A 17,739-nucleotide genomic window follows, 5' to 3' on the forward strand; every position below is an offset into this window, starting at 1 on the left:
CAGGATCAGGGAATTAAATCTTACTTCTCCCAGTAATAGTGAAGAATATCCATGGTGTCTACAGTACATCAAACATAATCATTTTGTGCAAGAATAAGGACGAGCACCTCATCAACTACAGAAAAATTATAGATTAATAAGAGCAGCAGTGCAAAGACTGGGGAGTGTGTTTGTTTGCAATACAAGTCCAACAGATTTTTTTTTTAATTTTTAACTATATATTTATTGAATAGATATACAGTGTTTGTGTTGGAACTTAATTAGATTTTTTCAATTCATTTTACAATTGAGCAACAATTAGAATTCTGTATTATTAGAAGGCAAAGGCAACTTACAGTTCATTGAGGCCACAGCGCCGTGCAGTGGGGTTGCCGAACTTTGTGATAGTTTCAGAAACCTCTCGATACAGCCTGTCACCCACCTCTCGTGGCACTCCTTCCCAGGCCAAAATGAGAATAATAATGACTGCATTTTCACAGTGATGGCCTGCTCGATGCCGGACAAGACATAAGATCTTTTCTGTGACACTGGACCTCCGAATCACCTGTAAGTGAAAAGACAGCTATAGCAAGTTGTGTTCCAGGCCAGGTGTGATTGCTGTGGCTCTTTGGGCTGTTTATGCTAACAATTTAAAGAAGTACAATATTTCTAATGTTTAATGGTCAAATGCTTGTGGTGTGTTTAAAGCTATATATTTTGTGTAGCTTTCGTGGTACCTACTGTAGGCAATCATTTATTTACAGTGACTTCAAAAAGTATTCAGACTTTTTTTATTACATACAGTATTGTTAAGTTGCTGCCTTGTACTATATCATTTAAATTCATTTCATTTAAGCAACACTCAATACCCCAGAATGACAACGTAAAAAAGGATTTTTGGCAATTTTCCAAATTTATTAAGAATGAAAACTGAAATATCGCACTGACACAAGTATTCAGACCCACTAGTCAGTATTTAGCTAAAGCTCCTTTGACAGCGATTACACCCTGGTGTCTTCTTGGGTTTGATGCAACACCTGGGTTTGGGGATTTTCTGCCATTCTTCTCTGCAGATCCTTTCCAGTTCTCTCACGTTGGATGGAGATGTCAGTGGACAGCTATTTTTTATATCTCCCCATAGATTTTCAATTGGGTTCAAGTCTGAGCTCTGACTGGGCTACTCAAGAACATTCCCAAAGTTGTTGTTAACCACTTTTGGGTTGTCTTCACTTTGTGCTTTGGGTGATCGTCCTGCTGGAAGGTGAATCTTTGGCCCAGTCTGAGGTCCAGAGCACTGTGCAGTAGCTTTTCCTTAAGCATATTGTAGATCCATACTTTGCTCTCTTCCGCTCTACCTCCAACCTGTCTAGTCTCTAAGTCCTTGGAATGGTATTGCACAGGTGATGATCTGTGCCTGGTTTCCTCCAGACATGATTCTTAGAATTGAGACCAAATGTATCAATAGTGGTTATATCATTAGAACATTAGAACACTCTACACGAGAACAGGACATTCAGCCCAACAAAGCTCGCCAGTCCTATCCACTTGTTTCAGAACAGCAAGTCTTTGGTTCTCATAGTCTGACATTCTTTAAGGTGCCTTTTTGCAAACCCCAACTTTCCTTTCACTCTGCCATAAAGCCCAGATTGTTTCAGTCGTAGTTGTCCTTCCAGAAGTTTCTATCATCTCCACAAAGAAACACTTGAGCTCACCCAGAGTTACCATTGCTCAGTTTTACCGAGTGTCCATCTCTAGGATGAGTCAGGGTTATAGATCGATGAAATGTGGCAATGATGGTTTCCTTCTGCAAGTTTCCATCTCCACATCGGTTTTCTGGAGCTCAGCAGAGTGATCACTGTGTTCTTGGTCAGTCTGGTCAGGCAGCCAACTCTAGGAAGAGTCCTGGTTGTTCCAGACCTCTTCCATTTAAGAATTATGGAGGTCACCTGATATGGGAAACATTCGGTACTGCAGGAATATTTTGTAGCTTTCTCCAAATCTGTGCCTCGACACAATCATGTCTCAGAACTGCTCAACCAATTGAATTGATCACAGATGAACTCCAAACAAGGTGTGGAAACATCTCAATTATGAGCAACACAGTGGAATCAACTAGAGGCAAATTTCAACTGTCATGGGAAAGGGTCTGAATACTTGTGGCAGTGTGATATTTCAGTTCTTAATTTTTAATAAATTTGCAAAAATTCCTACAATCCTGTTTTCACTTTGTCATTCTGGGGTAGTGATTTGCTTGAATGAATTTAAATGATATTAGCACAAGACAGCAACACAACAAAATGTGAAGTAAAGTGGCCTGAAAATTTTCTGAAATCATGAGGTTATTAGGGATGAGCTCTGCTTTACCAGTTAATGAGTGGTCATTTTAAGGCCTGTTAACTGAGAGCCTGCTATATTGGCGAATGAGCTTTGTTAATGTTATCATTAACAACATCATGACTGTCTTTAATGTATTTTGACATAATGTTTTGCAGATCCTAGTGTACTATAATCATGTTAATTATATATTAAGGAACTCAGACTTACCCACTTGGCAATGGGGCATCCTTGTGAACTTTTACCCTCTTTACCAGTGTACACCACCTTCTCGATCCTGATAGCCTCTCCCTTCTGTCCATATCTGCAACAACAAAAATGTGAGTAAAGAATCAGAAGCTCAATCAGCCAAACCTTTTCTATTTTTCACACCCAAGGACAAACAGCTTCTGCAGGTATTTCTCCTGGTAAAACACATTTTAATCATGTAGTTTTATTGTAATACAGTCAACCCTTGACATACAACCGGCCTGACATGCGAACAACTTGATTTACGACCAAAATTTTTGTTTTGATTTACGTCCAACATCTTGCGTTACGAATGCAGTCACGTGTATCCGCTTGTGCGATTGTAAACAAACAGCCGAGAGTGTTCGTAAGCGTCAGTCGGAGCCCAGATACATGTGTTTGTGGTCGTAATTTCGGTCAGTGCAGTGATTTATCTATATATACAATTCACTAAGACCATGGCAAGCAAGACGCATAATTGCTAAGGAAGGAAGAGAAGGTAACGAAGGTAAAGAAAGCGATTGTTAAGGGATGTTAGCTAGCGGGCTGGCGCGGCACATGATGATGTCATCAGGCTGAGTCAGCACCGGCTTGCTTTGGAGTGTATTATTACAGCAGTTTACAACATGGCCAGCTTTGAACTGAGTGCTCGACTACTGTCGTTATTAACTTGAGAAACGAAGAAGGAAATTGTGCGGAAATATGAGAGTGGCATTCGTGACCGATCTCGCTAATATGTGCAGCATGTCGAAATCCACCATCTCGACAATTTTACAAAGAAAAGATTTGCATAAGGAGGCTCCTTCTAAACAATAACCACCTTCCGTTTCATTCTCCTCCTCCTCCCTTCCTGCGGCCCAAAGATGTCAAATTAAATGGTGAGTACAGTATGAAATTGTTGTTTCTGGTAGGCTAGGCCCTTTTTTATAACTTTTTGGTTAGTACATTAGAAAAATTATTGGTGTTTTGGTAAATTATGCGCATTATACAACCCTTTTTATTATGAAAACGTTAAGTAAGTGTTGCTATGGGAGGTTCGGAGCGCATTATGGGTATTTCCATTATTTCTAATGGGAAAAATAGTCTTGACTTACAATCAACTTGAATTACAACCAGCCCTCGCGAACGAATTGAGTTTGTAAGTCAAGGGTCCACTGTATATTCATGTAAGTCTATACAAAACAAAATTGGGCAATGTAGAAGACAAGTCACTGATTTTGAAGTGTATGCAAACAAAGGTATAATAATAACACTAATACTTTTTAATTAATAAAGCACCTTTTTTTTTATTTATTAATTTTATTACAATCAATACATAGCAATCAAGTTTTTACAAAAAAAAAGAATTATGTTAAGAACAGATCGATCCCCACCCTGAGAGAGAGAGCAAGCCAAACGGTGTAAAATTTAAGGCTTGTAAAAATACCTAAATTAATAAATTCTCTGTGCTTTATAAACTTATTTTAAAATATTACTGATTAGATCCTGCCATGTTTTGAAAAAAGTCTGTACAGATCCTCTAACTGAGTATTTGATTTTTTCTAATTTCAAATAATATAACACATCGGTTTCCCACTGACTTAAAAGAGGAGAGTTTGGGTTCTTCCAGTTTATCAGAATAAGTCTGCGTGCCAAGAGTGTAGTGAATGCAATCACAATTTGTTTGTCCTTCTCCACTTTAAGCCCCTCTGGAAGAGCCTCAAACACAGCTGTTAATGGGTTAGGAGGGATTGTGAGTCCAAGGCTGTCTGAGAGGTAATTAAAAATGTTTGTCCAGAATGATGTTAATTTGGTGCAGGCCCAGAACATGTGACCCAGTGAGGCTGGGGCTTGGTTGCAACGTTCGCAGGTTGGATCATGCACTGGAAACATTTTGGAGAGTTTTAGTCGAGACAGATGTGCTCGATATATAATTTTGAGTTGTATAATTGTATGCTTTGCGCATATGGAGTTCGAGTGAATTCTCTGCATTGCTACTTTCCACTCCTTTTCTGATATATTAATTGAGAGGTCATTTTCCCAGTGTCCTCTTGGATCTTTGAAAGGAAGGGATTGTAAAATGATTTTATATATTGTAGAGATGGAGTCTAAATTCCTTAAAATTGAGCAATATTTTTTCCATCGTGGATGAGGGTGCAAGATGAGGAAAATCTGGAAGGTTCTGTTTAACAAAGTTCCTGATTTGAAGATAGTGAAAGAAATGTGTAGCTGGAATGTTAAATTTGGAATGTAATTGTTCATAGGATGCAAAGACGTTGTTTATATAAAAAATCGCTAAGCAAGTTAATTCCAAATTTTTTCCAGATATTAAAAACTGCATATAATAAAGCACCTTTTCGATACGCAGTGTGCTTTACAAATATTCAAAAGCACATAAATGGAATAGAAGCAGAGAAAAATCACAAGTAACACTCAAAAGAAACTAGAATCACTAAGCACCGAATAAAACATAAATACATTAAACACAAAATCAGGGGTTAGCTCAATAAATACAAAGTGCCAAAGCACAATAACCGCATATGATCGTCCGGGACACAGGATACCATCATAGGGGTCAGAACAGAGTGGGTTAAACACTAAGAATAAATTATGTTAAATGCCTTCTAGAACTGATGGGTCTTAAAATTGCTTTTAAATGAATGAATGGAGTACACGGCCTAATTACTTTATGGAGACCAACTCCAAAGAGCTGAAGGTTATATATCCATAGATGCAGGTTAGTTTGGGGTGCAACAAGATGGCTGGCTTCATGGGCCAGAGTGAGCAGATAACACTGTAGTGATGTAAAAGGTCACTAATGTAGCCTGGTGAAAGGCCATTTAAAGCATTACAGGTTAGCAACCGGATTTTATATTCAATCCTATGGGTGCCACTGAAGACAGATGAGGACAGGCTTTACTTACACACACTGCTGGGAGTCCAAGTGATGGACTTTGGCAGCAGTTGGTGCTGAGAGAATAGATTACAAATGACAATTGGCAGGAGAGAGTTAGAAAAGTCAATTTGGCAAATTTTACAATCTTGAACAAACTTACCGGGACGAGCGATCACACTCCCACTAATCAAATTATTACAATATTTACAGTTGACTTTTAATCTGGTATGAAATCATATGTGTGATGTTTCATAAATTGTCACAAAACTATTTGAAAAAAATCACAGTAATTATTCTGTATAAGGAATATCCAAGTGTTATGTATCAATCAAAAGGTCCCAACCAATAGATTTCAATCAATATGATTGAGCTACAGACTGAAAAACGAAAACAGCGTTGCACCATTCTTGTAATTTTTACGTGCGCTCTCGCATATTACTTCACAAAACAAAAGCAAATAAACAATTACTTTGTGTAATTCATATTTAGTTTCATTTTGATTAGTGTAGATAGTTGCTACTTTAAATTATTACATGTAATGTTAGATTGACAATGGCACCATCAAGCAGCCATAATGTACATTTTAAAATGCATAATATGTGTATATTATAGATAATGTGTAAGTATATTACAATACATAACTCTTCACCCTCCTTGTATTAGTGTTGCATGAAATTGTCTACACCAAAGGTATTTATATTTCAGAGTTTTAATATGATTATGATTTTAAATTATTTTTATATAATTATAAAATTGTTCAGAACCTGGATCCCCATTTGGAGAGAATTTGAATAGGGGAGAAGGGGCCGTGGTGCCAAATTCTGTAACAGTTTATTTCTTTGTGTTATCAACATGAAACTTTAAACAGGTATAGTTGACATGCCTGTGAATGCCTCAGACGTGAAAAAACTTACATTACTTGTACATGAGATATACTGTATCAGAAAACAAAAATTTGAAAAAAAAAAATAGCTTCAATCTTTTTCCTAGTTTAGCTGCAGATTATAAGTAAAAGAATGTTTACATTTTCCACAAACACAGATTCTACCACATTTGAGAAGTTATCTGTCAGGTTTTAGTGGCTTTATTTTTAAATAATAAGGCTTTATTTTGGGGTAGCCCCTGAAGAATGCCCTCAGGGGGTAAGGGTTTTTTAAACACAGAAGGTGGAAGTAGAAAAATTTCTTAATGTGATTTATGTGCGTTTTCGACACAATGTGCAATCAAAAATTATGCCTTCTGGAAGATTACGGTAAGACCGTGTCATTGCCAAGACTGAATGAAAAGCAGCTCATTTTCTTAAACTGGGTTTAATTGACAATTATGATGAGTTTTATTTTATTAGTTTGATTTTAAAGAGTGTTTAGTGACAAAGCAGGTACCACCACGTTGTTCTCTCCTTTCAGTGTTTAGCAGTGCTCTCCCATTCAACGGCTGCCACAAAGGACCACAACTTTGAGCCTAAAATAACACTTATTTATTAATTTACTAAACACATCTAATCTAACATTAAGGTGTTGTTGAGTTCATACTTCCCTACAACCCTAGTACAAAAGTCTCCTGGAATGTGAAAGGAGAACTGGAGCTCCTGGACAAAACCCTATACTAACGTTCAGAGAAGGTACCAAGTGTGAGTGGATAATGCCAGAATTCCAACCCAGTTTACATTAACAGAGAAGCACCAACACTAACTTCTGTGCCATTTACTCAAAATGACAGCCATAGTATATCCCAACAGTAGTAGGCGATAGGGCTGTCAAGAGCCGACACTTTGGTACCAAGTTGATACCAGAATTCTTGTAATGTAACGGTACTAGTTTTTTTACAGTATTAGTAGTAAGGAGTGAACGTTGTTACTGCACTCGTGTGACTGCAAGTTAACAGATTACTTCAGAAGGCAGAAAAATACCTGAGAAAAACATGTAAAAATGATTCAGAGTAGTAATGATAAATAGCAGAAGTCATGAAATGGGTTGTGTATAAGGGTGGAGAATTTCTGGAAGAGACTGTGGCAATTATGCTTATTATAAAAAAAAATACAAAAATCTGCAAAACACACACACACACACACAGGCCTTTATCAATGGAACTTTTATCTCATTATATAGTTAGTTCAGAAATAGATTCATGCATGCTTTTAGAGCACAATGATATGATTAATCAGATGTGAGTTGTAATTATTTAACTTGTAGTGTCACCGTAGATGAACTGTAACTGTAGATGAAAAGATGGCGAAATTAAGTGTTCTAAAGCACTCATTTTCTGATTGCAAGAAGAATATCTACAGAATCCTGCCCAAGTACTGTATCCCTGCATGTCCAAGTGGCATATACAGTTCAGGGTTGCAGAGAAAACCTCCCATACATCTACAATTATGCAAAAATCTTGGCTTGCTGCTAGAAGAGGTGTTGATGAGGCCAGCAGAGGGTGCCTACCCTCTGGTCTGAATGTGGACCCCAATGCCCCAGTCCAGTGATGGGGGCACCATGCTGTAAAAATGGTGCTGTCCTTTGGATGAGACGTAAAACCGAGGTCCTGACTCTGTGTGAATATAAAAGATCCCTGGGCATCTTTCGTAAAGAGTGTTGTGTCCCGATGTCCTGGCTAAATTGCCCACCACAGCAGACTCATTCTGGCCCTGTCATTAATTGGCTGTCTCTCTCACCTTTTCTCCGTCTAACAGCTGATTTGTAGTGAGCATACTGGTGCAAATATGGCTGCCATTGCATCATCCAAGTGGATGCTACATATTAGTGGTGGTTGAAATGGCTCGTCACTCACTGAAGTGCTTCAAATTGTGAGAAAGGAGTTATATAAATCTAAAGAAGTATTATTATTATTATATACAGTTGGACTGTTTGACGTGAGAGAAAACTGCACACTGACAATGCTAACAACAGGCAAATGTCAGTCGAAGTAGCTATTTGGCTTGTCTACACCAGTGACAAAATGAAGTGCTCCATTTATTAATACCACAATAAAATTGTAGTGTTCCAATGCACAAAGCACAGCTCCCTGTTAATGCAGTATGCACCGTGTTAAGAGAGGTGAGTAATTCACAAAACAATGTACTTCAATGCTCAATGCGAACATGGAAATGCTAAACTTTTGTAATTCATTTGCTGATGTTCAGGAGTATAACCCCAAAAATGTGATATATTTATATATTTGAATGATTAAGATGTATTGCCTACATGTAACATCAATCCAGTTAATTGTCTAATTCAGGAACTGTACACACACTAAACAATATCAAAAGAGTTCTGAAATAAAGGATTAATATAAAACTGACAAGACCAATTTCACACAGGAAGCCATAAAGTCTGGAGAAATGCAAAAAAGGACAGACAGATTTGGACAACTAAATCACCAGAGGTTTGTGACATTTGAAATTTGACTTTTTAGTAAGTTACTTTTTTATTTAGCTAACGATGCAAATATAAATCTTACAATAGCAAATATTACAAACCTAACAATGTGATTCTCTGACTTCCCAGACTTTTATTAAACAGTATTGTTTAATTACTGGAGAGAAAATGACAGGAAATAAATTTAGAATGTATCAATGGAAATGTAGTCCATGATGGTACCTTTCTTTATAAACCCTATGCTGAAATCCCCCAGAGATTATAACAAAACCCCAAACTTGTTGTTACGCTGGGAGAATCCCTGTGTCTATACCAAATTAAAATTCAATCTAAAGAACTAAAGAAAAAGGTCAGAGAGATACGATTAGAATGTACAAACTCCACACGGACATTAACTGGGTTTGGACCTACGTTAATTCACCTCATTTTCAGACTATTCTACTTACATTCAAGTTGTGTGACAGTGACTGTGAGACCAAAGTGTGCTTTATATTTACGTTTTTACACCAGAATCCTTTAAAATATGTGTGTAGTAGTTTGGTGCCATTTTCTAATAGTGTCACCCATAACCTTAACAGGTTTCTCCCTCATCCTGAGTGAGGATTATCATATTTTTAATCCATATGATATTTTTGGACTGAAGACTTTCAAACAAGGAGAATCTGGTCAAAGTTATCTTAAACATTATAAAAAAAAAACACATTTTTCTAGTATGGCTAATAATATATAAAAATGCGTGCGATTAAAAAAATCTAACCTTCCTGCTCAGACATTTAAAATGTGAAGCTCTGTTCATATTAATTGCAAGTAGTTGCACTTTCATGCAACTGGAGAAAAGGATATTTGATATTGTAACAGAGAAAAAGCCAAGAAATGATTGGATTTGCCCACTAGGTGGCTTCTTGTTTAATGATGCAATCAGACAGGCATTAGGCTGACCTCCTACAACCTGTTCCTCTACAAATGCACACTGCCAGCCTTTTAAGTGGCTGTCTGTTTGCCAACATGAGAAGGTGGCCGCTACAAAGAGCACTAAAGATTAAGTCACCCGCAAAGATCAGCAGGGCCATGGGAAGAGGCTTCCGCAATGTGTGTCGGCAGCAGTCTTCTAAGAATGAAAAGCTGTTGCAAGAAAAGGCAGAAAGCTCCGTCTGTTATAAAGAAGCTCAAAGAGCTGGCTGGCTGTGTTCCAGCATGCTGACTTACACAACAACTAACATGGCCCAGTATTTCAGGGCAAGAAATATTTAAAACATGTTTTTTTACCTGCCCTTTATCAATATCATGTTTTATTTGCATGGTATAATGGAATCTACTCCTTAGCTTAAACTGAAGTTAAAATGTCAAAAATGGACCCTTTATCCATACTAAAAATACCCGGTGCACTGGGGAAAAACGTGAAGGCAACAGAGTTATACCTCTGCTCTAGCTCAATGAGAAAATTGTCCTTTATCGGCTCCAAAACTGTCCCACATTTGCTTACATTTCCATCTCTCATTCAACAGTTACCGTGTTTGTAATTATTGCATGTGATATGGCATTTAAGCTTCTGGATGACAGAATTGATACAAATGAACAAAACCTTTGCAATGTATTGTCATTCTGAAGGAACCATAAAAATATGACATCAAAAATTTAAAGACTTCTTTAGGTGTTCAATACCAATCAAATAACAAAGTCTTCATCTTATATGTTAAGTGTGAGACCCTTATGAAATAATATCTCAATATAGTCTAAAGTGCATACCACAAATATATAATTTCATGCGCAGCAGCTCTTCATGTATGTAAATGTCTCACTTTTCATGTGTTTTCTAAGTCTCTCATTCACTGAAGGACCACAGCAGCCATACTGGGAGTAACTGGCAGAAAGATGCCCTAGACAGAATACCAGTCCGTATCCCTATCTGGATGGGATTCATTTCACACCAGAATGTCACTACTGTATTACCCAAGGACATCTATACTTTGTAAGCCCTTTTGTATGGGATTAGCTTGATATGAGGAGATAAGGTAAAGCCAGTACACACAGGTACCAGTAGTTAATGGTGCACAGCATCAGTTCAGACCACACCAACAACCCTTACTTTTAAGAATACGTCTACTCACACATCCAAGGGGCTCTGCCCACAACCCACCCCTCCTGTTCTGCTATAAACTGTGCATATCAGTTTGCCTTTGGACCTCCAATGAGATCCCCCATCCCTCAGTCTTACAGCATGCACAATCAGGAGTACGAGCTGTTCTGTTTTTGTACTTCAGCCACTGGGTAAAGTAAATAAAACTAGAGGACCTCTGTTAATTGCGACATGGGACAAGTTTAACCTGGAGTTAATTTTTAAGACTTTTTAAAAAGTTAAAATGCTCTGTAATCTTTAGTGCTAAGTGAACATGCAGTCCGTAAAAAGTTACTGACAGGAGTGATTTTGCTGGAAGTAAAATTACAGAGGTCCTCCGGTAATAATTACTTTGTCCCAACTCACTTTGCAAAGTTATAGGGCTTATGACAGGACACACACAAATGTTAACTACTCATAATGTACCAATAAAGCCGTCTCTATTTGTGAAGGGTATCATGCCTACTATGTCTTTATTCTCAGCTAGTGGAGATTTACTGTTTACCAGCACCAAATGAATTGATTACGGAGGAGCAAGGGTTTGGCAGAAGCTATCCTACAAGTGACTTTAAATGTGTGCATTTCACTAGTCACTTGTTATTAGAATGCGTGAACTGATACAGTTCTTACCTTTCTTCCATAAGCTCTCTGATTGATGCTACAGTTGGTCCTGAACCCAGGTGGTTGTAATATGGACCTTCATCCTTCTCCACAATTTGTTCTGTAAAGCATAACAAACAAGGAATGGCATTAGCTCTTATAGTCACAAAGGTAGTATTTGGGTTACAGGACAAAAGGACAATTTTTTTTTTTACCAAAATAATAATTAAGACAGTTGACCAATGAAAACACTGTCTCCAGGGGCATTAAAAAATGTTCCTAGTTATTGTTGAAAATTCAATACTTAGGTTTGCCAGCAGTCAAGAAATCTCCTTTACTTTGAACACCACAGTTCACCGCTAGCTTTGTCACTGTCACGGCTTTGGATCAAATGTTAAAGAAACAAAATCAGTAAAAAGGAATGTCAAATGCAGTGTTGTACTGAAATCTCTGGCATTCAGCAGAGAGGCTGGAAGGCTTTTAAGGTCACATTCTTGGCTGCTCGTGCAAGGAGTGCCCGTGATGGTGTTTGGAGAGGAGGGGCAGACCAACACACCACAGGGTTGTCAAGTTTTTCAGGACTCTTGCCAGCAACACAGCAGTGTTCCAAGTTAAGGTGGAACAGGAAACTATGCGGTATTAGCTACTTGCAGGAAATGGATTAGAATCTGGCATCAGCACACAAGCAGATAAGGCAGCACACTTATCTTCATGTTGACTCTGGTTCTGAATCAGCTTCAAAATGTAATGTTTTCTGAAAGACAAGATCTGATGAGCTATTGTCTGATTAAAGTCTCCGTTAGCTTATTCCAAAAGACAGCTGGATATGTCTAGTGATGCATGGGTTGTACTGCTTAAGGCGCCCCTTCAGAATATTTCCTGGTATTCAACTAAAATATAACAGCACCTTAATGAACAAACATTTTTTAATGTATGTTAACGAATAATGAAATTCAACACTAACTGCCACTGTGTGAAAAAATAATTCTCCTTATATTTAACAACTGGTTGCTCTACCTTTAGCTGAAATGACTGCAACCATATGCTTCCTAATGTAAAGACATTCTACCCCACCTTCCCGTTCAGATCTGCTTTAATTCAATAACATTAGTAGACTTCTGAGCATGAACTGCTTGTTTCAGATCTTGCCACAGCATCACTATTGGGTTTAGTCTCATGGCTTTGACTAGGCCCATCCAAGGCTTTAATTTTACTTCTCTCCATCTACTGTGATGTGGACTTGACTTTGTGTTTTGGACTATTATTTTGCTGCGTGACTTGGCTAGCTTCAAGTAATGGAATGGATGTGCAGACTTGTTTTTATTAAGAACTGTCTGAAAAAAGAAGAACTCATGGCTCCTTTAATTCTGGCAAGCTGTTTATGTTCTGAAGCAGCACCTTCACAGTACCACCACCATGTATGAGTTTTGGTGTGATGTTCTTATTGTTGAATGCTGTGTCTGATTTACACCAGACTTCAATTCACTGTTCAAAATGTTGAACTTCTGTCCTACATATCCATGTCTGTCTACAACATTCTCCCAAATGGCTGGGAAATCATCTAAGAACTTTTTTTCTGCCCTCATCAGTATTTTTTGTGTGATCGTGGTGTGAGGTGCTTACTGAGTATTTGTGCTAACAACTTGACTCCTATGGTAAGAGTCAAAATAAGCAAGCTTTAGACTGAGCTGAGCTGGCTGTAATCAAGCCCGGCCGAGTTCAATCAGCTAACTGCTGTTAGTCCTTTAAATGAATTGATTTATTTTTATAAATATTTTTTCACACAGTGCAAGCTATTGTTTAATGACTGTATTATTATTTAGCTCTATTAAGATTGTAAGGAAAAGTGTTATTTGTGCATTCAGGTGTCTAATACCAGATTTTGATTGAGGACATGAAAACATTCAGTTTTAAAATTTTGAAATAATATTGATAATACTAAATAATATTGAAATACTTTTCATGGCACTGAATAAAAACAGTCTAATTTTTCCAGCATGGCCACATACTGTATATAGGGGTAATGTATTCCAATCTCATTAGAAGAGAAACAGCACAGAAAGGCAACATGGAGGTAGAACAACAAGCCAGAATCATTTGCCTTTAAGCTTGACCCCACCAATTACTTTAGCCCTCCACTTGGCATTTGTTTTAATTCCAACAGCAAATGTCTGTAATTTATGGTTTTGTACTCTTGTCCTCTGATTTTCAGCGTTCACTTGTGTTCATGCTTTTGGCTGATTTGTATTTTAACTTATCCCTAGCTTCTGACTGCAACACCCTTGGGCGCTCCCTGGCTTTTATTAATATGTTTGGGTATTGGCCTTTATTCATTCAGCAACTGTATTTCTTAATCTTCCCATTTTGGATTCTAATGATGAATAAGCTTAAAAACAATCCTATTAGAACTTGCTGTGTTTAACTGTCAATATAAACTGTAAATGTACTTGTGAACACAACCGCTCAGCATGTAATGAAGCCATGCATGCCACAGAAAAATGCTTTCATATTCATGATCAGGACTTGCTCGCATTCTGGGATTTTCCCTGGTAATCTCTCAGAAAGCTATCATATCCACTTTAATAAAAGGTTAAGCGTCTGTGTGTCTGTCTGGTTGCTATGTCTGTGTCATTTCAACAGATGGCACATCACACACATTAACACTGCGTTTATGAATCCCATACCAAAAGGCATGTAATGGAGACATATGCTTTGCATTTACTATTCCTGCTCATGGTGCATCACAAGCATTTGTAGTAATGCATTTTATTACTAAAACTGTGTGTGATGTGCCATCTGTTGAAAACACAAATGCAAACCATTTTACCATTACAAAATACATTCCGATAGATGGTCATGGTGAACGGTAATGTTAAGGTCTGTGTTGATTACTTATTTATATAAATTGGTAGGGTTTGTCCATCTGTCATGCGATTACTCTAGGACCACTGTAGCTAGAACTTTGATTATGATTGAAAGCACATGACCTGATATGTTCTAGTAATGCCAAAAATTTTAAGAAGTGGCAAACTTAATAAACTGGGCTTGTAGTGATAGGCAAACGTAATGACATGGTGGAAACGAAATTAAGATCTGCAACATCTACTGAACATAAAGCAAATCACAGAGGCCAGTGAAATAATGAAGAACACCATAATAGGAAGAAGAAGAATATCAGCACCATCTGCTGAGCATCAGGTGTGAGATACAGAATGCCAAAACAACATAGATGGAGAAATGCATGTGACTGGGGCTCAGTATGTAACTACTGCAGCTAGTCTGATGAGCACCAAATGTGGAATATACAGTACAAGAATAAGAAAGATGGAAAAAGGCAGGGGCTAAACCCCTTGATTGTGGTCATGATCAAAGGCTTATGACCTGGTACATTTTAGTAATTCAAAAAACTTTGAAGTAGCAGCAAATTAAGCAAACTGATATGCGCATGTCGGTTTCTTACAGCAAAAGTGACAGGCAAATGAAGTAATATGATGGAGAGAAAAAAGACCAGCGACATTTGCTGAGCATCAAGAAAATCACAGAGGCTGTTGATGTGATGAAGAACACTATAACAGGAAGAAGAAGAAGATCTGCGCCATCTGCTGAGCATCAACTCTTGGATGCAGAATGCAAGAACAACAAAGATGGAGAAATGGATGCTGTCTGCATGTTTAACTAGTTAAGTTGAAATGCTGAACTATAATGTCAGCTGCTGCCCAGGAAATTAAAGATGTTCAATGGGGCTATGCAAACCAACCCCAGAGCTCTGGAAGACAAGAAAAAAAATATTTGCTATAGAAGAACAAACAGGTTGTGTTATAAAGTAGGATTTAGATTGGCAACTACTACCTACAAAAGAAATGATAGATACTGGTTGTCTGTTTTATGAATGGAGAGGCCTGCACAGCACCAACTGCAACAGCCTTCCTCTCTTCAAACACTAGTTGCAACCTATTACCTTTTACATACCTAAAGAAAATTAAAAAAAGGAAAATACTATGTGTCAGTGAATTCCACAGCTCAAATTATTCTCTAGAGGCCTTAATAATTGCTGATTAAATAAAAAAATGTTTTAATGAAACAGAAAGGACTTATTCTGGTAGCCATAACAGCTGCCATAAACTCACGATTGAACGATTTCAGCAGCCCTTTGTTGGCCAAGCCATATCATCATGTTGAACAGTTAATAAATGGCAGTTTATGAATGGTAAAGCACCTAATTCTGATCATAACAAAGTGGTCTGTTTGCTAAAAATATGAAGACATATTTTCAGATTAAATCACCACTGGTTAACATGAGACCTTAGGAAAAGCCAGCCGACCATGTATGAAGTGACAAATACAGTGAACTGAAATGTTTTCAGTTAGTGCTTATTAGGTATGTTTGAATATACTGCAAAAAACACCTACTATGACTGTTGTGTCTTTCTGAGCGCATGAAGCTCTGCTCCCAGTGGAAACATTTTGTTGGAAAGTGGAACACTTGTTCTTCAAGGAAATGAGTTGGGAAAGTTCTTTTTTTTTTGAGATATCTCAAATGCAGTGCATTTTACACAAAAGCCTCCCTTTGAAAAGGTTTGGCGAATTTGCTAATTTGTCCGACTTAATACACAGAAATATTCTGAATGTTTTTAATTGCTATTAGTATATCATGGATTCCCCGTCAGTGAAACACGAGGAGAGGTACATTGCTTGTTCATCAGTTCTCATTTCCAGCTGCTTGAGGTAAGCTAACCTCAAATGTAAAAATAAAAGTAACTTATCTAGAAACCAATGTATGACAAATGGTATTATGTAACTGTTGCACTGTAAACATAGGATGAACAAACGTATACTCAGTATTTCCAATTAGGTTACACTAAAAACTGCCTCACGACTGCATTATCTGCACATTATAAGAATTCAATATTTCACTGGTGCTATAAGTCCATCCATCCATTTCCTAACCCGCTGAATCCAAACACAGGGTCATGGGGGTCTGCTGGAGCCAATCCCAGCCAACACAGGGCACAAGGCAGGAACCAATCCTGGGCAGGGTGCCAACCCACCGCAGGACACACACAAACACCAAGCACACACTAGGGCCAATTTAGAATCCACCTAACCTGCATGTCTTTGGATCGTGGGAGGAAACCGGAGCGCCCGGAGGAAACCCACGCAGACACGGGAGAACATGCAAACTCCACGCAGGGAGGACCCGGGAAGCGAACCCGGGTCTCCTAACTGCGAGGCAGCAGCGCTACCACTGCGCCATCGTGCCGCCCACGGTGCTATAAGTCAATGTTTTAAAACCTTTTTCTTCTCATTGCTGATTCTTGCCCTTCTAAGTATCTTCTACACCAGTCCATGACTACCTTCAGATTGAGAGGGTCTCACTTGGAGAAATCGCTGCCAACATTCATAGCTGGTGGCAGGGATCCCCTTTGAGAATCATTTTAGCAGAGCAACTGCCCGAGGTGACCCATCACAAGACAATCTGCAAACCGTATGTGACCCTTTTAAATTGTACAGAACGGCAAACCACAGTTTAAGAAGCTATGCAATAAGTTATCGGCGAAACACCAGACATGCGCACCATCGTGGTCCAAAGAACTCAATTATACCTTGAGACTTTAACAGAGATTTCAATTCTCCATCGGGTACTAAAATGTTATGTTTAAGAAATGTAAACTACAATTAGTCACTGGCACCTCTTAACCAACATCTAACAACAATACCTTAATCAATGACATTGTGGCATCACCTGAATTGGAATCAGCTGTCTATGAAAGGTACTGAGGAACCACAATCGAGTTAGATTCTGAGTAATTCTGTTGGGTACTTAGATAGTTCAGTTCCATTCACTAAATTGCAGATTTTCTGTCATTTACGCATTTTTGTTAATACAGATTACAGCTTACACTTGTGACTTTGCTCTGATGGAGGGACTTGTGTGTCTCTGTGATTTTTGTATCTGTGCTGTTTACAGCCACGTGCTCCTGGTAGAATTACCTCCAGCCAATTGGTATGAGTAGAGGAGCCTGACAACATTAGGTTCCTGTGATTATTATTAGGAAATCTAACTAAACTCTGCTCAAATAAGGATATCTGGAGTGACTGTTTAAGTCAGGCCTAGGGGTAGTACATGCCTCTAACTGCCTGTACTTCTGGTAACGCCAAGATATTCACTTGAAGCTGATCTACTGGGTGCTGGTCACCTGAAAGATTAAATGCTTTGCCTGTCAAGTAACAACTATGTG

At 38.2% G+C, this 17,739-nt stretch overlaps 1 protein-coding gene across 5 annotated transcripts in view; it reads right to left on the reverse strand.

The window, feature by feature from the left end:
- Positions 1 to 17,739, reverse strand: part of tet3 (tet methylcytosine dioxygenase 3) — a 159,109-nt gene that overhangs the window by 23,448 nt on the left and 117,922 nt on the right. For all 5 annotated transcript variants that reach the window (XM_039768446.1, XM_039768447.1, XM_039768445.1 and 2 more), the window contains 3 exons: positions 11,531 to 11,621; positions 2,524 to 2,617; positions 336 to 544 (listed from right to left, as the gene is read on the reverse strand). In XM_039768446.1, coding sequence (XP_039624380.1) covers positions 336 to 544; positions 2,524 to 2,617; positions 11,531 to 11,621 — 394 coding nt within the window. The remainder of the gene's footprint in view (positions 1 to 335; positions 545 to 2,523; positions 2,618 to 11,530; positions 11,622 to 17,739) is intronic.

Source organism: Polypterus senegalus, chromosome 11, assembly GCF_016835505.1.
Source record: "Polypterus senegalus isolate Bchr_013 chromosome 11, ASM1683550v1, whole genome shotgun sequence".
In the NCBI taxonomy this organism is placed as follows: domain Eukaryota; kingdom Metazoa; phylum Chordata; class Cladistia; order Polypteriformes; family Polypteridae; genus Polypterus; species Polypterus senegalus.